General features: G+C 40.8%; 1 protein-coding gene across 1 annotated transcript in view; it reads left to right on the top strand.

Annotated features, from left to right (window-relative positions):
• The window catches only part of LOC104950667 (band 4.1-like protein 2), a 61052-nt gene that overhangs the window by 38641 nt on the left and 3402 nt on the right, over positions 1-19009 (top strand). Inside the window, 12 exon segments of the mRNA XM_010777215.1 lie at positions 3383-3555; positions 4381-4457; positions 5991-7070; positions 9239-9298; positions 11336-11512; positions 12023-12151; positions 13622-13693; positions 14037-14600; positions 15711-15839; positions 16122-16220; positions 17294-17374; positions 18342-18456. Coding sequence (XP_010775517.1) covers positions 3383-3555; positions 4381-4457; positions 5991-7070; positions 9239-9298; positions 11336-11512; positions 12023-12151; positions 13622-13693; positions 14037-14600; positions 15711-15839; positions 16122-16220; positions 17294-17374; positions 18342-18446 — 2746 coding nt within the window. The 3' untranslated portion in view covers positions 18447-18456.

Below are 19009 nucleotides of genomic sequence, written 5' to 3'. Positions count from 1 at the left end.
CCTCACACCACAGCTTCAATTTCTCTCCGATTGGCCGTTATTATTCTAAATCCTTGGCTGGCTCTGGTTCTCTTGGACGCCTAGCAGGCTCATAATTATAAGGTTGTGGTCCGTCATATGCATTCGAATATTCATGTTCAACTTCTTCTGTGTCTTCTGTGTCGAAACTAGCATTGGGATCCATGTTTATTAATACGTTACACCGGCCGCTCTCCCCCTTGTGTCCCCCGTGTTACGTCACACGCGGGAGGTCACGTGCCGAGGCTTTTTTATGCGGAAGTGAACATTTCTTACAAAAACGACGCCAGATGTCACTGTAGTGTATATTTCTGTATAATTCTTTGAAAATCTAGTGTATTCATCATTTTCCTACACATTTATTCACAGGTGTCTTTAACCTGGAAGTTGCTCTTTAAAGGCGAGGATTTGACGGGGAGCCAGTGAAGCTGCTGAAGAACAGGAGTGATGTGGTTAATGGAGGGATGCGGGCGGCAGAGTTCTGGACCAGTTGAAGTCTGTGGATGGATTTGAGAGGGAGACCAAAGAGAAGGGAGTTGCAGTAGTCGAATGGGGAAGTGACCAGGGTGTGAACAAGAATGGCGGTGCTCTTAGGGTTAAGGGACGGGCGGAGGCGGTTGATGTTGCGTAGATGGAAATAGGCAGACCGAGTGATATGACTGATGTGAGATTTGAAAGAAAGTGTGCTGTCGAGACAGAAAGGAAACAGCTCCCTATTTCCCTGAAGCTCACCTCTTCACATGACTGGCAGGTGAGGGCCTCCTTCACTCTGGCCTTCTCCATCCGAACATCCTCATCCTCGTTCAGCCCTTCCTCTATGTTTTTGTCCAGTCTGGGCTTTGACTTGGATGAGATACTGGACATGAAAAATAATGATCATTAAAACATGACATGGGTATCACACACTGGTGTCAAACTAAGAAGCGTGCACTGTGTGTGTAAAATACAGGAAAAAACCCTCTAAATGTCTTAATTAGGACTTCAAATCTGATCCTTACCTGCTGATGGTCCTCCCTCCGTAACGGATCTCCAGCCAACGTAGCAGGAAGAGCAGCAGGATGCACTGCAGATAGGGCTGAGCACAGACACAGACATAGAGTATCATATCTGAACACATAGTGTCTGTTTACTGAGCAGAGCAATGTTTGTGTTTGTATATACGTACAGCTACAACTGCAATGAGCAGGTTTTTCCACAAGAAGTTTGACTCATACAGCGAGGGGAGGAATGTCGACTGGAAACAAGAACAAAGATCAGTGAGAGGGGGTCCTGATCATACATCAGCGAGCCTCTAAAAGGAATTAACAGCTTGATCTTTCACATCTTCACAAGTTCAAGAAAAGCAAGCTGTATCATTTTATATAAACAAGTTAAATGTATACAATAGAGTAAATACGTCTTGTTAACAACTCCTGAAAAATTATATAAGTTCCACTCTCCAAAAATTGTTTTTATTTAACTGTTATTTAAACTGGAAAAAGTTGCCTTTGCCTTTATAATGGGAGGGTTGATGAGAGCAGGAAGAATACGTAGTACAGTACTGTATGTGCGTCCAAATATACGGAAGGGTTTAAATCTAACAACCTCCTTTAAACAAGTAGAACAATCCCTTTAATGCAGGTTTTAAAGAAAGAGCAACAGAGAAAGCCATGGAAGAAGTGCCTGTTGAGCCCGTACCTTGGTGATGCAGTTGAGGCAGCCCATGAGAGGGTACAGCGGGTTGAAGAAACACAGGGCGTTGTGCAGGTTTCTGGTCAGTTCAGGGTTGTCGTTTACAAATGACAACTGAACCAGCGAGGCCGACACCACACACACCTGAAACACAAGTCGCTCAGTTAGTAACCTTTCACGTGACTCCAAAATATGACCATCATACAGTATGGAAGCCTGTTTGTGCCACAGGAAAAAAAAGAAAATCCTGTAAGTCAATATATTGACTTACTATCTCAATATATTGACTTAGCTCTCTATGTTTTCGTCCTATGTATGTGATTATTTTTGTATGCTGAAAATCAATAAACATATTGATAAAAAAAATATATTGACTTAGCTATCTCAATATATTGAGTTATATATATTTTTTTTTATTGAAACTATTATGTCAAATACAGAACAAGGCACATAGACATCAATGTTCATCATATAAGCGGTACAACTTCATATACACAAATACACAAATTCACCATCAACTAGTTGTTAATTAACATGCATATTAGCAGTATATTGGCTCTTTATTAGTCATTATAAAACACTTATTAATGCCTTATTCTACATGACCATATTCTACAAGTAATCTGTGTATGTTAAACTTGCATGGATGAGATCATTAAGTGCCTTGTAACGTCTTTCTTTTATAGTTTCACTCCGTTTGAATGTCAGTGGACAGCAAATAAGTCAATAAAGGAGCATGGCTGCTCATTCCCTGGCTCTCAAAAGATTTCGGCCCGTCTACACTACAGGCATCGAAAAATGCTTTCAACGCTTCGCCCATTCACTTGAATGGGGTGACGTAGAAGATTTTTAATCTTCGCCGAACTGCATTGTGGGGAGCATGGCATGGCTTTCAAGCACTGCCAAGGCACACNTCTTTAGTAGCGCGCGCAACTCAAAGTCTGAGAGGGTGGTGAGGCAGATATTCACAGAAAACAGAAAAAGAATCGACAACTACTCTACTCTCTGCTCACTCCTTTCCTGTAAAATACAGGTCCAGCCCACACATATGGTCCATCAAGGACGGTGCTCTACAGGCCGCAAGGCAGTGCACTTACAACTACAATAAGCATGTTAATGTTAATCTAACAGCTCCGGCGATCCACTAGCGCCCCCCCAAATTCTAGCGCACTCGAGCTGGTTTCTCCATTCTTACCTACCCTACCTTTAACTATTTTTAGGGTGCAGCTATATGTTTTATTTATTTCAAAGTGGGCCCATTTTAATAATATTTTTTTTCTTTCAAATGTGCAGAGGACTCCCCAAGTGCTGTGTTTAATTTATTTTAAAGTAGGCCTGTGTATTATTTTTAATTCTCCTTATAGGAGTTCTTTGTTTCTTATTAGAGGTTAACAGTTTTATATAATGTAATAAATAGCATAATAATTGCAAAAAAACTGTAGTTTTTGTCTGATATAACAATAAATACAACTTTATTAGCTATCAAGCTATGAAATATGTTTTGCGGCTCCAGACAAAAACATTTTGGGAAAAAGGAGCAAAATGGCTCTTTTGGTCAAAAAGGTTGCAGACCCCTGGTCTAGTCTATACATCGTTTGTTTAGGTCTCATCCTACTACTACTGTGCCTTTTTTTTTTAAATGCACTCTCCTTTTCTCCCATCCCTTTCTCCTTCTATCTCTGTCTGTCTGTAGATTGAACGCACCCGAGCCCCCTGCCAAGGCCCGCTTCTTGACCCTGGGCTCCAAGTTCCGTTACAGCGGGCGGACCCAGGCCCAAACCCGCGTGGCCAGCTCCCTCATAGACCGCCCCGAACCCTGCTTCGAACGCACCGCGTCCAAACGCAGCAGCCGCAGTCTGGATGGAGGTAACAGACACATGGCATTACAGCTTTACTCTGAACTATTTCAATGAATGGACATACACACGAAAAAGATTTAGTGGAAGGAGTGACAGGCAGATGGAAGTGTGTGTGTGTGTGTGTGTGTGTGTGTGTGTAAGTAAAACGCTAGTGTCTGACCAGATACAGGAAATAGCTGCAGCATATGTTTCCTGTCACACGGTGAGAGACAGAGGGGCGAGAGAAAGAGATGGAAAGAAAGAATGTTTTGTGTGTCTTTTAAAGGAAAAAAAAAATTAAACCAATGAAAGAAATAGAGCATGAAGTCACTCTCGGATCACATACATGTCATGGTGGAGAGAGAAAGCTTGCCAAGCAGTGATAACATTTAATAATGCACATGGATGAACACCTGAATAAGATCGTTGCTGATTAAATATTTAAATGATTCATATCAAATACATATTTGAATGTCTTTGGTTGAAGGTGCACTGTTTCTTAGTTATTTGTTTGGCCTATAGAGCCCACTTGATGCAGCTGTGCACTGCTGTATCACATCTGTGCGGTTACTTAACGATCTTACATCGCCCCCTGCTGGACACATTATTCCACTGCAAGCCAACATCTTTCTTATTGTTCTTTATAAATCAAATTAAGTATTTTTTTCTATGCCAAATATCTACTTTGTACAATGCTCAATCACACCCTTGTTTAGAGAAAAAAACGTTGTTCCAGGTGTAAAACAAACCAGTGATCTTTATCTGAACAAGTACATACAGCAGCTGCCAGTGGATAAGGGTTAAATAATTAAGTTAAATAATCATGTTTTTTTTCTTGTTTCTCATTTTTTAGCACCAATGATCAGCATTACTGAAGCCACATCTGAGAATGGACGTGATCCCCACCTGGATCTCCACTCAGATTCTAAGGTGTGTGTCTGTGAGAGAGTGTGTTTGATGATTTCACCCTGTGTAGATACAGTATGCATTTCCGTGTGTCGAAAAAGAAAGAATGAGAAAAACGTATTTATTCATGTTTTTACGGCAAGTCACCTTTCCTTGTTGTCATTATACTATAGATGGGGGGCTGTATCCCCCCGGGAACTGTTAATATGTTTGCGTTACAGAGAGAGACATTTCATGTCTGTGGGTGATGGGAAAACACCATGTCTCTAGATGGGACCCTTTTTTTGCTTATCCTAGTGTTTATAGAAGAATCCTGATACATTTAGCCTCCCAGAGTGTGTTCAAATCAACATTATATTTGTCATACCTTTATAATAACATGCCTTTTTCCTGGGTTACTACATTTTTATTGTAATAAGTGATAACACATTTCGATACTTAACTTTGCCTCCTCTGAGACCACGAGGTTTCTAACATTTCCCCCATTTAAGGGGAATGTGTCAAATATTTTAAATAATAGACGAATATGAAACTTCCCAAGTTGATAACCTACATGAAGACAATGCTTTAACTAATTGTTAAATGTTATTTGAATATGCAAATTAGGCATACATAGTCTCATTAATTTGCATACATATTCAGGACTACATTTGAATCTTAGATAAAAGCATTTAATACATTTTTGTTCATTTTCTTGAAATATTAGAGGTTTCTGACAGATTTTCTAAAATCTCTTTGTTTTACATTATAATGTAAACTACCAAAACAAACCCAGAAAAAGTAGCAAAAGAAAGACCTTAATGTGTATTTTGAAGTTTTTCTATCCAATAGTCTCAAAATGCTCTCATTGTTCTCCAAATGTAACAATGTGTTGCCTGTAGGGTCTCCCTTTATGCTGTAAACATTTTAGCGAGAGAAATCGGCAACACAGACCAGCAACACCAATCTTCCCAGATAAATATGATCATCTTCATTTGAACATCTTCCTTTGGATGTTAACCTCATTTGACAGCAGTTATTATAGGCAGGTGAACACCACGTTGACATTTTCTGGAGCTAATAACTGAGGAATGTTCTGTACCTCAACAGGGATTTATGCCCACTACTTGGTACATACAGTATAAAGTGTATATATTATGCATGCGTCCTGTTCCAACCCCTCCCCCCTCTTTCCCTTTCCTCCCTGCTCTCACCCGGCACTGTGTGCTGACCTCTCTTAGCCTTTTTCCAGTAGTGCCACTGTTTGTGCACACTGTTCTCCGCCCTGCTATGTTCACTTGAACCTGTTCTTGGTGTTCACTGACTAATGTTATGTCTCTTTCCCTCTCTCTTTTTTCAATCACACCCTTTCTTTTGTTTATTTCACTTCCCCTTTGCATGCTGTCATTGATGTCATTTCATGATACAATGAAATGATGTTCTGAACATGCGTCTGTTGCTTTGGTTGAACTTCTTCACTGCTTGCTGATACACTCTGGATGTGTGTGCTCCACTGTTTCCTCTTCTTCCCTTTCCTTCTTCCTCTCCCTCTTCTCTCCTGCAATCCGCCCCCATCAGTCCATCTTCATGTTCCCTCTCTCTTTCTCCTCGTCATCCTCCCTCTCCTCCCTCCCCCCTTCCCTCGACACCATCTCCGAGTTCGACCGCGGCCTTTCCGACATTTCCGAAGATGATGACCTTACCGACGACCTCACAGCGTCTCACTCGCTGTGGGCTCTCCCCTCGAACACCTTCTCTCTTTTCTCCGATCAACAGTCTGCCGATCTCGCACTAAACCCTCCGGCCTCCCCTAGAAGCTCCCAAACAATCGTTTCCGAGGTTTCCTGCGTTGAGGAAGGCTGTGTGGCTGAAACTAAACCTCCATTTACAAATTGGTGCAGCTGGTTCTCCCTCAGGGGTGTCGTTAGATATGTCTCTTTCGTCCTGTGTTTTCTCTCCATCGAGGGGAAAAACGGCAACAGGTTTCTGCCCAAACAACTCATTTCAGGATTAATGAAGAAATTACGCTTTTTAACCCTAAAACTCACTCCTAGAGATATCGTCACTCCCAGTTTACGCCAAATTGGTAATGGCTTGGCTCTAAATTGGACCAGTTTCTGGGCGTTTCTAACAAGCTATCTGTCGGCTAAAGCTACTAGCTTGGTTCCAGCTGTTCTTTGGCGGCCAAAACGACTTCACCTGCCCTCCATTTCTTCTCTTTCCTGTCCTCCAATTGCCTCTTCCTTATCCTCCCTCCCCGCGCTTTCCTCTCTTCCCTCTTATTTATTTTCTGTTCCATCTCTTTCCTCCTTCTCCCGCTCCAATGTATCCCCGTCCATCCATCGCTACCTCCTAAATCCTTCCCCTCTCTTGTTGCCCTGCCTGCTCGTCGTCTTCCTGTTGGTCGTGATGCTAACAGCAAGCCAGTCTTTAGTCCTAGCCTTAGTTTTAGCCACACCCCTCGGCCTGACCCTGTGTTACCTGGAGAACCTTGTGTCCAGTCAGCGAAAGGCATTTTTGCCAACTTTTGACCCGGAAACGGCAAACGATCAGTCCGAGCATCCGCTAAGCTTTCCTCTCACGCCGACACACACACCTCCGCGTATCAGACACCACACGAGCGCTACCAGGACGCAAGAGATGTGTGATCCCGCCGCATAGATGAACAGAAACCCCCCGACAAATCCTTTCCCCTCTCCGTTTACATCCTCTATTTATAAATGTTTAAACTCTTATCTCTACAATCATTCTCGTCACCACCCCCTTATTTCCCTGAATATTTTCTTATGGCTTGCCATCCCTGAACCCCGCCACTGTATTGTTTATAATAAAGATTAGAACCAGTTATATTAAACAAAGTATAAAACTCAGAGTTTATAAAGGATACACAATGTTAAAGTATATATAAGGAATAAAGTAGAGAAGAGTTATAGTTATTAAGTTATCTAAAAACTGTACAGAGACTTTTAGGGATGCACAAAACACACTTTACGAGTTATTTCAAATGCTTAACGTGTTTCAGATCTCTTAAATAGTCATTATACATCCCCTATGTGTTTGACACGCAGCATATTAATGTCACGCTCTTCAAATAAAGCAACATCGTTGTGTAAATTGGTATGATGCAAGATAATCAAGCGAGAAACGTGTTTTATTTTTGACTACATTTGCTGCATTCTGCCTTTGTAGAATACATGATATAACTGTACATACAGTTCGTTACAGTACTACATCAAGGCGGAGCACTTAAAGCTTATTCATTTGTATAATATTGCGAATAAATGTTAAGAGTAAACAGTGTTACACTCGCCCCGATCCCTAAGGTCCCTCTCTAACCCCCATATTTTGTTCGCTTAGTTTTAAGTCAAAATGTAATGGCATTTTCATGGTGGCCTTTTGTCTTTTTCCTGCTCGATAAAGCTGTAGATGCAGATAAAAGGGACAAATGATCATAAGACAGTTCTAAATAATATCAGAATAGTTCTATAATTGTCCTAGTTGACTACAAAGTAGCGTTTGTGTGATAAATACACATACTATCTCTAAAGTATTGATAGAATTGTACTTACGCATTAACTGTACTACAAAGAAAAAGGTTTAGGAAAAAGCTGAACTTTGTGTCATGTATGACGGACTGTGAATCTTTTTTGTATTATACGATGAGGAAATCCATTTATTGACCATCTCAGACTTTTTTCATGTTACTGGGGCAAAGGTCACATGACCTCCCTACGGCTGCTAAAGGGAAGCAACGTTTCCCATCTTCCATTTCACCTTTTGCTTTCTCCGTACCCCATTACCCTGCTCATTGTCTCATGACTGCCGTTCGCCGCAACATTAAAGGTTATGGAGGTGGACTTAAGCCCTGGTGATGCGGAAGCCACGCCCACCCAGGTCTGTAGGGTCCGACTTTACCCAGCATGCTTTGCAAAATATAGAGAATTAAACATAGGAATGAATTACTAAGGAGTATTGTAAAGGTGGTTACTGTATAGTGTAACCTGTCCTTCCTCTCTCCCTTACTTCACCCCACCAACAGTCACTGGGAGCCAGTGAGCCCGCCCCCTCTCAGGTTCACACATTATTATTGGTTGTTTTATTATTTTGGTCTGTCAATCATTTGCCCGGCAAGCGTCGGTTTGGTTCACGCCTCTTTTATGGTGATCTAACACGATCATACAGTTTTTTTTTTATTTCTCGACCCAATCTGGAAGTAACATTGACTACCGCTGATATAAAGTTATAAATATGTTTGAGATAAGACCCTTTGTTTCCAGATTGGGTCTGAGTGTAAACAGTGAACCTGAGTGGGTACTTTTTACCCAGAAATCCTCACTTTCGGTTGCTCTGCTGTGGGTTTTTGGTTTCCACTTTCTGTTTGGTTGCTGGTTCATATTTGTGGTTTGTTATGTTTTGGGGTTTTCCTGAAAGCACGGTTTTGTGGGTTTCTACACATGTCTGTTGGTGCTATTTTGGATTTTGCATGAGTCAACATGGGTACGAGTGAGAGCATAATGACATTCAATGAACCCCAAAATGTTGTTAATTTGTGCTTGTACCCATCTTCCAGCCTTCATCACAGTTTGAGACATGTTGGCTGTGTCACCGCATTTTATTTGTATTATTCAATTTTTTTTGTTGTATACTTAATTTTATATATTTTGTATTATGATTTATTTTTTGTTTTCTTATTAATTTTATTTACTTTTTTTTATTACAGATTTTCTTATTTTTATAGATTTAAAACAAAATGCATTTATTTTACTTCTATTTTTTTTAAATTAATTTTTCCATTTATTATTTCTTGCTGTATGTCTGCCTTCCAGAGTCCAAACAGAGTGCATGGGGACAATATTTATGTGAGGCACAGTAATTTAATGTTGGAGGTTGGTACTGGCGTCGCCTGATGGCCGAATATAAGAACTACATGTTTCTGTGTACTCTGACGCCATCAGAACTACAACTCCCTCTGTGCTGTACTACACTATACAGGACTGCTGCCCTCTCGCACTCTCAGGCTCTGTTGCATGCCTGCCTGTGTTTATGTGTGTGGAAGTGTACACTCAATGCCAGCTATTTCCTGTTGTTGTGGTATGATTGAAATCGTTTTGGTTTAAAGTGGTTTCAGTGCTCACCGTCCTAATTCACATGGCAGCCTTTCTGAACACATGGGCCTGGACACATTGTTATATGATATATCAAACAAATGTCACTTAAAGCTGCACTAATCAACATGTTTATACTCTAGCCAGATATTTTACTAAAGTTTTGAGGGAGAAAAAGTTTAAATATTAGATTAAATTGGACTAGATTAAATATATATGATTGATTCCTGTAAACAAGGCATTGCATATAGGTTAAAACTGTAATAAAACACATTATCTATAGAATATAAAATGTATAGAATAAGTTAGAATCTACTGTAATCAACCAACCTACTATTAAAGAATATATAAATATAGGATACTTTATTGCTTATATGGTGTATTGAGCTTGAGTGGCCAGAAACACAGATACAATGAAAGCTAATGTAGCACGTTAGCCATATCAGCCAGTCAAGCTCTAACAAATCTTAAGAAATCCATATAAACAATATTTTCTGCCAACTCCCCACACTGATGTTTTGGACAGAGATCGGTGAAGCTAAGGCATTTCCAGTGTTTAATCTCTGAAATGCCAAAAATGTATTTGATGTGTATCTTTCCACACAACAGTACGGTCCTTCTCCTCCAGGACATTTCCCAAGCTGTTCACAATGGCTGCTCTGTGTGTGGGGTCGGCATTGTGTGAACGTGACTCTATGCATGCTCCGCGCATGTTTTGTGAGCTTTGTTTTTATCTTGTTCCAATTCTCGATTGTTCAAAGAGTTTGATTATTGCCAGGCAGCTGCGACTAACCCCGACTAACCCTGCTGCCTCGCTAACAAACACGAGGCGCTTTCCTCCTGTTTCTGGTGATTGGTTGCCAGCGTTGTGTGATGCTTGGTTTGATAACATACTAAAACAACAACAATACTTTATTTATGCAACGTGGGACTGATAGTGATAGTGATATTCTAAGCTGAGGGGTTGAAAGAGAGAAGTTAGTTTCAAGAAGAAAAACCTCCTTTATTTCTGGTCCAATCAGTCAACTTATAAAGCGACAAAAACGGCACATTTTCAACGGTTTCTAATTGTATCCTGTGATCTCTGACAGAAAGACAGAACATATAAGAGAGAGGAAAAAGAAAATAACCATATTAATAAATGAGAATGTGCTAAATTACTAAATATGGATAAAGAGTCAGATGGGAGTGCAGTGAAGGAGAAAGAAATAGTGCAGTTTCATCACCACTATCAGCTCCATGCTCTGCAGCCTGCACTGCTGTCCCGTGCCTCAGAACGATGGAGAGGCCCTGTTTCACTGCAGCCTGCTTATTCCAATCCACATCCACACATACATATCCACATAGAGAGAGAAAATGCATGATTTAAGATTGAACAGCAAACAAGGCTCCAGTGAGGCATGGCATCCATGTCCTCCTCCTCCTGATTGACAGACTAATGTTCCTATGACCTGTTGAACCGTGTCCCCCTCCCCCATCCCTCTCTTGTTTAATCCTTCCCTCCTTCCTCCCCCTTTTCCTTCTTCCTCCTACCCTTACATTTGTTTTGTTGTATTCATTCTTCCTTCTTTTCTTTTAAAACCTTGTTGTACTTCCACCTTTACTTATCATACTCTTTTTGTTGTCATTTTTCTTCTTACTATCTATTTTGTTTCTCTTCCATCACCCTTTCCCCTCATCTTTCCCATGATCCTCCACTCCCCACCTCTATCCCACATTCCAAAATGTTATCTTTTCTCCCCTACCATCCATACTCATCCTATTTACTCTCCACTCTTGTACCCCACCCTCCTGTCCCACTCCCCCTCCCCTCATTAGGACCATGATAAGACCACGGACGAGGTTCTGAAACACCAAGCTAGCATTAGCCAGCTAAAGCGCTCCTTTATGGAGGCGCCACCTCCCTCTCCTCCTCAGCCCAACCAGTGGGAGAAACGTCTCACCTCCTCCCCCGCTCCAACGATACGTATTCAGCAGCAGCAGCAACAGCAAGTGGTACGTCTGTCTGGGTGTGTCTGTCCGAGAGGAAGCATGGGGCATTTTTACTTTCAAACTTTTGTCTGGTGGAAGGTTTTCGTTGCAGTGCTGCAAAACTGTTGCAAAGAAACAACAAAGTCTGTTTCTTGAGTCTTAAGTGGGCATTTCCATTTGATGCTTTTGCTTTGTTGCGGTTTTCATCACCTGTTTTTACCCCATTCTCCACTTGATGCACTATATGGGGTTTCTTCTTCTCTCTAGGGACTCTCGCTTTGCTCCATTTCTTTATTTCTTTTTCCAGCTGGACTCACGTTTTATATCTTATTGCTGAAGTACAACTGTTTTATTTTGTCAATGATGTGATATTCTCCTGGTATCCGCTCTCTTAATCTGTTCTGCTTGATATAATCAGTGTTAGAGGCGGAGGTGTGACGCATGGCTGCTCTTTGTGTTCCTTTATTTCTTCTCTGTCTCCTCTCAAAAGTTTCATTTCTTCTCTTCTTCTCTACGTTCTGTGTGTTGCTGTAGAGTCTCGAGGAGGAGATAGCTTCTGTACTCCTCAGTAGACACTCTGGCTATTGTTCAGCGCCTCCTGCCTGCTGTACGCCTGAACCGACTCTAGATGCTGATATAACCCCAGCTCCTACTTCCACTGAGGTGCTGCTACTGAACCTTTAGGAGTCACTCTACTTTCAGTTTAGTCGATGAAAGTAAATCTATCTAACTCTAGATGCTTGCAAGATGTGTTCATCAAACACTAAATACATGCAAGCTGTCCATATGGCCTGCTGTGGATGGTGGATGAATGATTTGTAACAGAGACCATTCATCCTGAATAATAGGCATGGTAAATCTAATATAAAGTAAATAACAGATGATAGAACATCCCCCGTTTGTTTTGTTGTGGTACTTCTGTTTGTGGATTGAAAGCAAATCCGCCCCATTTAAATATAAATATCTTCTTTACCAGCTACTTTAGGAACAACAGGTTTATTTTTTATACTTTTTGCTACAAAATCAGCAAGTATTGAAGCATTAGTTTACACCAAGCTTAAAATAAATCAAATTAGATTCACACTGTTTTCCTTTTTTTACATATGCTTTAAAATGTTAAATTCATTTAAGTATCCCAGGCTTTCTATGGTCATTCATCTCAGAGAAACTGCTGACTTCAATACAAGGCTCTTTTATCTTTCAAATTGATGGGATATTCTCTTTAAACCTACCAGGGATCTTCTTATCTTCTCCTCATCGTAAACTCTTTTCATCCCTGCTGCCTGCAACCCGATTCCTCATCGATTGATCACTTTGCATGAAAGATGGAGAATCCAACTAACATATTCAACCCTTTCTCCCTTGTGCAAGCATCGCTATAGAGTGCCACCGTGACGCGTCCTAAAACCCGGAAGTAAACTCATTCCGGTTCCTTCGACAAAAAAGCAATGCAATTTCTCCATAGGATTTTGGAAAATAGCTGGAAATAAGGTCTGTGGTTGACACAGATTTAAGAGACGGATCACGTTTTGTTCATTTTCTAATAGTTAATCTATTCGCCGGAAGCAGAATGCTAACGTTATGCTATAAACGAACTACAGCAGGGTCAACGCCGACTTAAGATCCATATTCAAAAATACAGATTCTAAATGCTACAAGTTGAAGCGTTTGTTTGAACAGTTTGCAGGAGGCAGGTACTTGCTTTCAAGCAGAACAGGGAAAACAAACTTAGCGGGAGTGTTTACGCGTTCGGTGTAATGACGTACAACGGCCTCGACAACTTCTGTAGTCCTATTCAGCCACTTGTTAACAACCATCGTTTTTCAGACACGTAAACTCATCAAAAATCACCAGCGGGTTCACTGCTGATGTATTTAATGTCGTAGAACAAAACGTGATCTGTCTCTTCAATTTGTGTCAAACACAGATCTTATTTCCAGCTATTTTACAAAATCCTATGGAAAAAATGCATTGCTTTTTGTCGAAGGGACCGGAAGTGGTAAAATGCTAACTTACTTCTGGGTTTTAGGACGCGTCACTGTGGCACTCTATACGGCTAAGTTACAAATTCTATGCTTTGTCACGGTCAGTGTGTTTGATTGATGGTTGTCATGGTAACTTTCTGTCACGCAGGAAAGTGCGCCCCAACTGGAAGATGTCCCCGCCACAGAAAACTTGATCTCTGAAACCAAAGAACCTGCAAAGGTGGTCCTAAATTAACTTTTATTAATCCATCCAGCCTTCCATTCATGATCCTTTTCCTCCATTTCCTCCTGGCAGCTTGAAATGCCATGCTGCCTCTGCAATCATCAATTTATGACTTTTCATTTGTCTTCATATCTGTTCCGCTCACTGTCTTTGTGTCTCTTTATCCACAGTTGAACATCTTCATCTTCTTTTATTTCCGTTGTGTATTATTTATCTTTTATTTATGTTCAATGATCTTGTTATTTTATTTTTGTGTCCCCATGCGTTTGTTGTGTATGTCTGTGCACTTCCATTGCGTGTGTCCGTGTACATGTGTGTGTGTGTGTATGCATGTGTATAGACGGCCGAAGTTGAAATTGAAGAAACCGTTGTCGTCCAAGAGGTTTCCATAGCGCCCAAACCCGGACTCGTCACGGTTACGAGCCCACAGGAAGTGACGGTGGAAAAAGAAGTAGTCGTAACGGTGGAAACAAAAGAGGCGAAGCAGGAGAGCGTTTCATCGGAAAGCGAGAGCGAGGAAGAAGCGGAGTACCATCCGAATGTTTCCGTGTCTATCTGCCACACACAAATACCAGAGGAGGAAGAGGAGGAGGAGGAAGAAGAGAAGGAGGAGAAGGAGAAGGACGAGGAAAAGGGTGTGTCGGTTCCAGATGCTCCTTCCCTTCCCGCTGATGTAGAAGAAGAGGAGATCGAGAAGAAGAAGAAGAATGTAGTCGAGGAAGTAGAAGCTAAGAGCAACGATGATCCAATCACAACACAGGCTACAAACGGTCACACCCTGCCGGAGGAAAGTGGTCTCGCCCCGGAAGAGGAGGAGGAGGAGGAAGAGGAAGAGCTGAAAATGAACGGAGAAGCCTCTGTGGTGGAAGCAGGTCCCCGGCCGCAGGTTATTTGTTGCTCCGAGGTAAAGTCTTCACTTTGCCGACTGCAGAGCCCCCCCCCCTCTGGGCTTTCATCCATCTTACCAGCCGTAGAAACACCCGACATATTCTCTCCTTCCTGCTTTCCACAGTGCCGGTTTCCTTCCTGCTTTTGCGTGAATATTAAAGCCCCATGTACATCCTTACACTTCCTGTTTGTCCTATAGAGTTAAATCCGACTGAGGAGTTTTTTTGTTGTGCGTTGGTGTCAAGTTACCATCCACTACACCATTAATTTCAGTCTTTATGTGGATTTCCCATATTCATATAAGTTCTGTGACATCATCATACTCCACATCATTATCAACATTATCATAGTGTGGTGTTACTTCCTCCTTCTCTGTATTTGTTAGTGTTGTGAAGTAAATGGGGCCTGCATGATGCTTTTAGGTGTACACTTGCTGTTTTTGCTCTACATGCCGTATTTCACTTTTTGGTGTGTGTGTGTACTTGTGTGTGTCCTCCACGTGTTTTGGCAGTGATGCTTCTCTCCCTCTGAGAGTTTAATTGGCTCGTCATGGTCACCATGGTAACGCTATTGTGGAAATCATCATTGCCAACCACTCAGGAAATGCCACCCGCTCATCTGAATGTCTTTTTTTGCATGCCGTCTAAACATCAATTTGCCCGTCTTGTTATATGCTCATGTTCTATGCATGTTTGTGCCGTGTCGTACTTTTGAGTCGAAGCCAAATATGCTGTCGTAGTTGTGTGCTGCTGTTGTAGCTGTCGCCTGTGCATTGCTGGAAATAGTCGTTGTCGTATTCTGCGTTTTGTTCTGGTGTTGTTGCACGAGATTGAAAAAACTTGCATGAGTTTTTTCTGCATTGACTCAAATGCTTTATACAACTACTGCTATGTGTACCACTGGACAACTGAATCACTTCCCTTTCAGTACAATAAGTACTTTATTTGACATTAAAAATCACATATTTACACTTTTACGATATTTTACCAAAAAAAACCTCAAACATTGAAAGTGATTTCCTAAGCTAGTGTTAGTACATGTGTCTTTATGTCTCCTTAACTGTCTCAGTGTTAATTGACCCTCTTTGTATTAACTCCTCCCTCACTTCTCTCTCGTCCCTCCCTAGCCACCTGTGGTAAAGACAGAAATGGTGACTATATCAGACACGTTTGCAGCCCAGAAAACTGAGATAGCTACAAAAGAAGTTCCCATCGTACACACGGAAACCAAGACCATCACATACGAAGCCGCACAGGTGCACATTTAAGAAACACAAGGGAGTTTTTGTGTTTATTTTTGTCCTTTCGTGTGTCGGTATTATTGTATTTGTGTGAAATTGTATCATTATTTAAATGTTTTGTTTTAAAAAACACGTCCCAAAAAGCTTCCTTCCTAGAAACAGTGCATGCTGTGATTATTTCACTTCTTCTTCCTCAGGGAAATCATGTTTTAGTTTGTAACAAAACTTTCTTTGGAGCGACAGGGATATTCTGTTGGAGTTCAGCTAATGATCTGTTTTTGTCTCCTCTGTTATCAGTTGGATGGTAACGGCGATGGCGAGCCCGGTGTGCTGATGACAGCTCAGACAATCACCTCTGAATCTCTGTGTACTACTACAACCACACACATTACCAAGGTACACACACATACACACAATTATTCTTATGCCTTTTCTTTCTCTTTTCTGCTTTGTATGGAAGGTAAGCAAGACCTCAGAACAGTTGGAAAAAAATAGGATAATTTAACACTTTTCTTTTCTCTTTTTATTTCATTTTAAAAACAGATGGGAAAACATGTTTTGGCAGGTGTTTTTGTTGTTTTCAGGATCAAGTGTTTGTTGTTGTAATACTAATTTCATTCATTGTACAACAGTGTACAACAATCCTATCTTCTAATTTAGACTAAAAGCATTGTCTTACTGGTATGTTTGAATTGAAATAGCTTTCCAACCCACTAATACATACAAAGAAAAATGAAAAACTACTTAAACATGTATGCTTTTATTCCTATTTAAAAACAATTGGTTGTGGTAGACTTTTATCTCTTGTGGCCAAAATAAATATTACAACAACAAACACTTAAAAAGGATCCAGACAAAAAAATACAAATTCACCTGGCAATTTCTTTGGATGAAAACAACATAACCTCTGTGACGCAGGGAACTGCGTCACTATGGACTGATGGCTTTGGGCCGGGTGATTGTGCGCACCTGGGGCCCTGGGTTGTCCCTCCCCCCTCACCTGTGTCTAATTGTTTTCCCTCCCCTGTGTTTGATTCCTCTGTGTATTTAAGTGCTGTCTTTTGTTGTGCTGGAGTATGTGTGTGTGAGCTGCTGGTGGCCGCAGGCTGGGGCACGTGAGCAGTTTATTGTGGCTGTGTCATTGTGTGTGATCTAACATTGGGTTGATCATTTAATAAATGCCCCGTCGGGTTATATTTTTGGATTCTCTGCCTCTGCCTCCTTGCTTGGTCGGGCCGCTCAACGGTCAGTCTCACAACCTCAAAAGATGATCCTTGCAAAATCTCTTTTACCTTATTTTGAAGTCCCAGTTTTTCATAAACACAGAAATGTATTTAGACTCAGACTTTAACTCAGACTCGTGCTCCTCTCAGGGCTTCCATAGATATGACCTGTTATATCCACCAGGGGGGGATTAACCAATTTGACCAAACATCAAAGCCTTATTGTTGTTGTGTATTTTGTTGCAGATGTTAAAGGGCGGCTTATCAGAGACGAGAATTGAGAAACGCATCGTCATCACTGGAGACTGTGACATCGACCACGACCAGGTTAGTGTTCCAGTCGCGAAACCCAATCTCGTTTCTTTACTAAGTCAGCTAAATCTTTCTGTTAAATCAACAAAGAGAGGTCTGGTGACATGTCCATCATGTTGCTCATAGTCTGAATGCTAAATTAGATTTATAAATCGCATAATAGAGACGCCGACATGCAATTATCCGCTACATCCTTCTCATCACGTATTCATCCATACTGCTGGACAATGGCCACCCCATGTCTGATTGTGTTGCTCGTTTGTGTCTTTGTCTAAGATTGTCAGATTATAACGTTTTTTGTTGTCCTAGATTTAATAAATACAGAACACCTGTGTACAAAGTCCTGTTGGATTTTAAATAACAGATCAATATGAGCTTAGAGTGAATTCCCCTAATAATAACCAACTATTAGTCCCTTTGTCACCGAATTGTAACTATAAAATGGGCGAAAGCTCCTACAATGTTCATTCATTATAAGGGGAAACAAGATGTTACACTGTCCCTGTACACACTGACCTTCTCATTTAGGAAAAAGAAGATTGATAAACCCTGCCCTAAGTTAGTTTAAAGACCCAATCAAATATACAATGTCAACATATCTCTTGAATATTTGACAAAAAAAATGTATTTAACTCAGGTCTGGATCTTTATGCATGATCCCTCATCCACTGCTTTGTTTAAGTTGCCTGTTTCATTTGAGACGCTGGATTTACATTTATTTTTTTATTGGAAATAAGATACAAAAGTATTTTATTTCCACTTGATGTGTCCAAAGCCATTTTACTTCAACTCGAAGAAGTGAAATAGCGTATAGATCGTAAATCCAGCATTCTTGTCCTTTTTCTTTATGCTTCTTATTTAACTTTTCATTTAACTCCATCGTTTTTCCACCTTTCCCTCCTCCTCCCCTCCCCCCCATCACCTCCTCCACTGCACGCCCTGCCCGGTGCTGCCTCTGTGTGGTTACCCCTCGGTACTGCAGGCACTGGCCCAGGCCATTAAGGAGGCCAAAGAGCAGCATCCTGACATGTCTGTTACCAGAGTGGTGGTTCATAAAGAAACTGAGCTGGCTGAGGAGGAGGATTGACTGAACGCAGGTAATAATAATAATAGTAAGGCATTATTATTATTATTATTATTCACGGTGAAAGTGCTGGAGGTCTTTGTGTTGCTCGAAAATGTTGCAGTGAACTTTCCATTTATATCAGGACTGAAAAAGGTATATATTTTTTTCTGTTGTACATTTAAGACTCACCTGTCTTCGCTGCACCTTGGTCATTCAAATCTAACAAAAAATGTTTTTACTTTAAAATAATTAAGCTTATTTGAAGCAAATGTCCTTTCAGGATTTTGTGTATCTTTACTGTTGATTGCACCTGCTGTAAGTCACTTTGGTTAAACGCATCTATTTACAAAACACATGAGAATTAAATATTGAAACATGTGAAGTAATAAATTAATAAAAATACGAATAGAGAAATTTAGGGGGAAAGAGAAAAAAGATTACAAAAAATGCTAATTAATCATTTATAAATGATTAATCTAATATGTCACCTAAATACAATGTAATCGTAGCAGTGGGGTGCATACAGTGGTTAATTTACGAAAGCTGAAGGAACAAATAATCTCACACATGAAGCATAAAGCCAT

The sequence above is a fragment of the Notothenia coriiceps genome, unplaced genomic scaffold (genome assembly GCF_000735185.1).
Source record: "Notothenia coriiceps isolate Sejong01 unplaced genomic scaffold, NC01 NC01_scaffold00000339, whole genome shotgun sequence".
Taxonomy (NCBI): domain Eukaryota; kingdom Metazoa; phylum Chordata; class Actinopteri; order Perciformes; family Nototheniidae; genus Notothenia; species Notothenia coriiceps.
Note: the sequence above shows the minus strand (reverse complement) of the source record. Positions and strands in the feature narration are given on the sequence as shown.